The sequence below is a fragment of the Sphaeroforma arctica genome (genome assembly GCF_001186125.1).
Source record: "Sphaeroforma arctica JP610 unplaced genomic scaffold supercont1.303, whole genome shotgun sequence".
Classification (NCBI taxonomy): Eukaryota; class Ichthyosporea; order Ichthyophonida; genus Sphaeroforma; species Sphaeroforma arctica.
In genome coordinates, this window is record NW_014040255.1 from 10,103 (window position 1) to 14,970 (window position 4,868).

General features: G+C 39.8%; 2 protein-coding genes across 2 annotated transcripts in view; both read left to right on the forward strand.

The window, feature by feature from the left end:
* SARC_05002 (hypothetical protein) overlaps positions 1-402 on the forward strand; it is a gene marked incomplete at both ends in the record, with an annotated part of 1,405 nt that extends 1,003 nt beyond the window's left edge. Inside the window, one exon of the mRNA XM_014301142.1 lies at positions 40-402. Within this exon, the coding sequence (XP_014156617.1) occupies positions 40-402 (363 nt within the window). The remainder of the gene's footprint in view (positions 1-39) is intronic.
* On the forward strand, positions 403-4,207 carry SARC_05003 (hypothetical protein). Its single transcript, XM_014301143.1, has 5 exons — positions 403-1,006; positions 2,664-3,000; positions 3,167-3,310; positions 3,466-3,962; positions 4,090-4,207. Exons 1-5 carry the CDS (start codon positions 622-624, stop codon positions 4,173-4,175), a joined length of 1,449 nt encoding a protein of 482 aa, XP_014156618.1. The 5' UTR covers positions 403-621; the 3' UTR covers positions 4,176-4,207.
* The last annotated feature ends 661 nt before the right edge of the window (positions 4,208-4,868 follow it).

Below are 4,868 nucleotides of genomic sequence, written 5' to 3' on the forward strand. Positions count from 1 at the left end.
GTAGATCTAGAGACTGTAGACTGAGACTGGAGACTGTAGACTGAGACTGAGACTGAGACTGAGACTGAGACTGAGACTGGAGACTGGAGACCGAGACTGGAGACTGGAGACTGGAGACCGGAGACCGGAGACTGGAGACTGGAGACTGGAGACTGGAGACTGGAGACTGGAGACTGGAGACTGGAGACTGGTGGAGACTGGAGACCGGAGACAGGAGACTGGAGACTGGAGACTGGAGACTGGAGACTGGAGACTGGAGACTGGAGACTGGTGGAGACTGGAGACCGGAGACAGGAGACTGGAGACTGGAGACTGGAGACTGGAGACTGGAGACTGGAGACTCTCGGAGAGAGGAGACCGAAGACGTGGAAGTTGGAATTTGGAAAGCGAGAAACAGAATAGTGGAGCAGCGCCCCTCGAGCTGCTTTGGCTTTCGAGTTTTCTAATACATAATACGTATTTATCTCTCCTGCTGTTTGCATCAGGATTCTCAAAAGTGGGGGTTCACGGCAAAGGACGATTGTGAAATGTGAATACAGTTATCTAAATATCGAACTACACAATCTGTAATATCGGATTCATTTTAGAAAATCATACACTCTACTACTATATTTTGTCACTATGGCTTCACAAACTGAAGATATGTCCAGCAAGTTGGCCGGACAAACAAATTCAGAAACTTCTACATCGAAAGAGAATGACACACAGCTTACACAGGAGAACAATATCTCCTCTTCAAGCAATTCGAACTCATCTTCGTACCAAAACACGTCAACAAATAAATCATTCAGCAAACAGCAAAAAAGAGAGAGAAAACAGTCAATTGTCAATCTCCAAGCCAAAACATACTTAGTACAGCCCCGCGTCAATCCTGGCGGTGCAGAGTATATGAGTCGCTCACATGTGCAACACATGCCACCTTCAGCTGCTATGCAACCAATGCAACACTACATTTATGAGAATACAGGGAAGCGAACTCGAATCCTTATGGTGGCACACGTCCATGGTAAGCGCTCCCAGAAAACTCCTGCACTTTTGATTTGTGGTAGAATATATGCAGAGTCTGATACTGTGACATACTTTCCAATGCAAATCACACACACATGCGCATATATATATATATATATATATATATATATATATATATATATATATATATATATATATATATATGTGTGTGAGAGAGAGAGCGTATGTGTGATGTATTTATGTATGTGTGTGTTTAAGGATCTATGTATGTATGTATTTTGATACTGTGACATAATTTTCCAATGCATATCACAAGCACGTATGTATGTGTGTGTTTAAAATATATATATATATATATATACTTAAAATCTTCCTTTCGCATATATAGAATGCATAGTAAGTATATATTTATATATATATATATATCGTTATTTAGCCACTTAAAATTAATGTACAAGATCTTTTAGGCATACACATACATACGGGTACGTATATATATTTTCCTATCGGTAGTCATTCTATATACACTTGTATGAGGGTGGAGGTATGTGGCTGTTGACTTGTGTTCTATATACATGTAAACATAGAAGTACATATATATATATATATATATTGTTGAATATGCCTTGTTCTTAATATATATATATATATATATGCACATGTATCCATAGATATATATGTGTGTGTATATATGTATAAACATATATATATATATATGTATGTATGTATATATATATTATATTTTATGTATATATGTGTGTGTAAGTGTGTGTATTTATATTTATATATATAAATCTGCATACATATATATACATTAACATCTGTTTTATTTTTCTTACGAATATATATATATATATATCTTATATTTATGTGTGTATATATACATATAGACATTAACCTATATATAAATAGATATAGTATATATATATGTGGGTGTGTGTGTGTGTGTGTGTGTACGTGTGTGTGTGCTTGTGCGTGTATATGTGTGAGTGCATGTCTATTTGTATGTTTGTTGGTTTATTTATTTATATGTTTATACATACGGATGCTTCAGTTTGTCAAGATTGATGGTGATACGTAGATGTGCAGCATTGGTACTAGAACATATAGGCTCGAAATGATATGCGATAAAGTGTGTTAATTGGCATGACCATCGACCAGCATTCGATCAATAAACCTCAGATCTGGATTTAAGTTAAAACTTTCTACAGTGATTTTTAACTATAAAATCCGATCACCTCTGGGACGTACGTGAGTAATTTCATATCCACTTCTTTCTGAAAGGTTTCTATGTTGAATGTTTATCATTGTCTTGTTAGTGAGCCAACGAAGGAGGCTAATTGTTTGTACGTTGTACAGTTATAACGAAGTCAATCATCGATTTATATCTTAAAAAAAAGCTACTGAAGCTGACTTGGTGTAGCTGACCCCCGGGTGTTTCTGGAGCTTCTAAAGCTCGCTTGGGATATGTTGTTGAATATTCACTATACATTCCGTTGTGAGCCGGAGAATGGTGCGTTACCTGCACTCATGATTTTATTTACTGGTGGCTACGTCAGGTAGCAATTGTTGTGCAAGCTTTCTGAAACTAAAATTGTGTGCAAAAATCAACTACATAGTGGTTATTCGCAAAGCTTCCTGTTTTTGCGTTGGATCGCAATTTATTTACTCATTTGTTCTGATGTGATTTGCAGGGCGTCTGAACTATCTGAACAATTTGATTCAAACAACGAAGGCAACGGCGGTAATCAATGCTGGCAATTTCGGTTTCTATGACGATGAATCCTACAATCGTATGCGAGTTGGTGATTTAGAGTCGCGTCTACAGTCGAGCATGGCAAACTCTCTGTCATCAGCTGAATGTGCACGTGCACTTTCTATGCAAAATAGTAATCAATTGCGTGTATATCTCCGACAGCGCAACTTTCTGAGCGAGCTACCCAGTTATATTAATGGTGATTTGACATTTCGAGTTCCTGTGTACACTGTCTGGGGTGTAGACGAGGATATACGAGTCATAGAGAAGATAAGGTACTCGCATTTGTTAGACTGCTTAATTCCCTGTGTTTCCCATTCAATCATTGCATGTTCTTTGTCTCTGCAGCCTGAACCTAAACTTGTGGAATCCTCTTATTTGCTGTGTACTATTTTACACAATTCACCACCAATTTCTTTCATGCTGACACATGCAAAATAGGTCCAAGGAATACCGCATTCGAAATTTATTCATCCTTGATGAGTCTCGAGTGTTCACTGTACCTCAATCGGATATACAATTGGTAGGCTTGGGTGGTAACCTGGTCTATCACTGGCTATTTGACAATGGTCAAGGACAGGAAAAGTATGTTTCATTTGCGACGATTTGGTTGGCATATTTATATTATACTGACTGTCGACCTATACGGCTGTAAGTTTGGTATCAGCTCAGTGATCTTCTGTTTTCCTTTTTTCGAACACCCAGTTCAACAACTTGATAACCTTGACAACTTATTACAGAGTGAGTGGAGATGTAGGCAAAATATGGGTAACACTGTTGCAATTGGCTTCATTAGTGGATATGGCAGACAAGTCGCGTGATCCAACGATGCTTCGGGTTCTTGTCACTCATGTGGGTGCTGGCCGAGAACCTTTGATAGCCCTGCTTGCGCACCGGATCAAAGCAGACTATTCTGTGTCAGGCCACTTCCATTCCCGATACTGTGTTTCGATGAACACATGGGCAGTCAATGAATATGAAGTGTTCTTAAAGCGATTACAGCAGACGAAGCAAGAAGTCTTAGCGTGTTGGAAAAGCATCGAGGCTCATGCTGAGCAGTGTTGTCAGCCACAGGAACTTGTTAACATCCGGAGTGCATTGGAGTTGATTGAGGAAGTGCCATCAGAAGAAGAGTATCTCTCACTGTGGAGGGTATCATTGCCGGATATGGACTCGGGTCATGCCTTTCTTGGTGTCGGTATGGGGGACAAATACACATTAGACACTTACACTGAAGGTATGTTATGTTTCCAATAGGCTTTCGATTTCATACTTCTTCAGCACATCTCTGAAAACTTCTGAGAATTGTCAACAGAAAACTGAAGCGCGCATGTCATCAACGAAATACAATTCATACATAACAGGTCGGGATCATGCTGCTCGAATCAAGTACAGTCATAATAATGAAAGCAAAAGGAAGGACCAAGCAAAATCGCGTACCGCCAGGTGACTTTTCGATACTCGCCAGCAATTGGGGGACTTCTCGCTACTCGCCAGCAATTGGGGGACTTCTCACTACTCGCCAGCAATTGGGGGACTTCTCGCTACTCGTCAGCAATTGCCTACATCAGTGACATTGTCTGCCTTTCGATCTCAAGCCTCGAAGTTGGTATGATTGCGATATCGACTCCGGTACCCTGTTGGGTACGTTGTTGTCCTTGTTATAGTGTTACTGCCGAACCCGATACTCTTTGGTGTTTTGTGCTTCAAACTATCAGTAGTAAACACGTGTGACTTAGGTTTACAAGCACTCTTAATTTGTTTTAATTAGGGGTTTGCTTGCTTGTATTATCGTTTCACTCATGAACCTGAATATAAATGGATGCTCATCAGCCGCCCTCAGCGAATATGAATGACGTCATACGGGTTTTGAAATTCTAAAATCGACTTCGACAACGCAATCAGTCGCGTCATACCATATATTCAACGACTTCACGAATCAATGTTCAATCGTTCTGGTCTTGAATCTCGACGTCCTGTAATATCACTTTTACGTGGCTCGAGATTCAGCGAAGTCCAAAGGCAGATCGTGTGTTCTCGTCCACGATGGGAGAAATAACGTTTTCACTTAGCTCGTAGCATTTGCTTGTGTTGCCATGAGGTAGAAAGAAACAATATACGATGCAACAATGTATTGTAAACT

Excerpts from the sequence above, each read along its gene's own strand:
- SARC_05003 (XM_014301143.1), top strand. The coding sequence starts at position 622 with ATGGCTTCACAAACTGAAGATATGTCCAGCAAGTTGGCCGGACAAACA. Across the intron at positions 3,311-3,465 it reads AATGGTCAAGGACAGGAAAA|AGTGAGTGGAGATGTAGGCA; the intron begins GTATGTTTCATT and ends AACTTATTACAG. Across the intron at positions 3,963-4,089 it reads ATTAGACACTTACACTGAAG|GTCGGGATCATGCTGCTCGA; the intron begins GTATGTTATGTT and ends CATACATAACAG.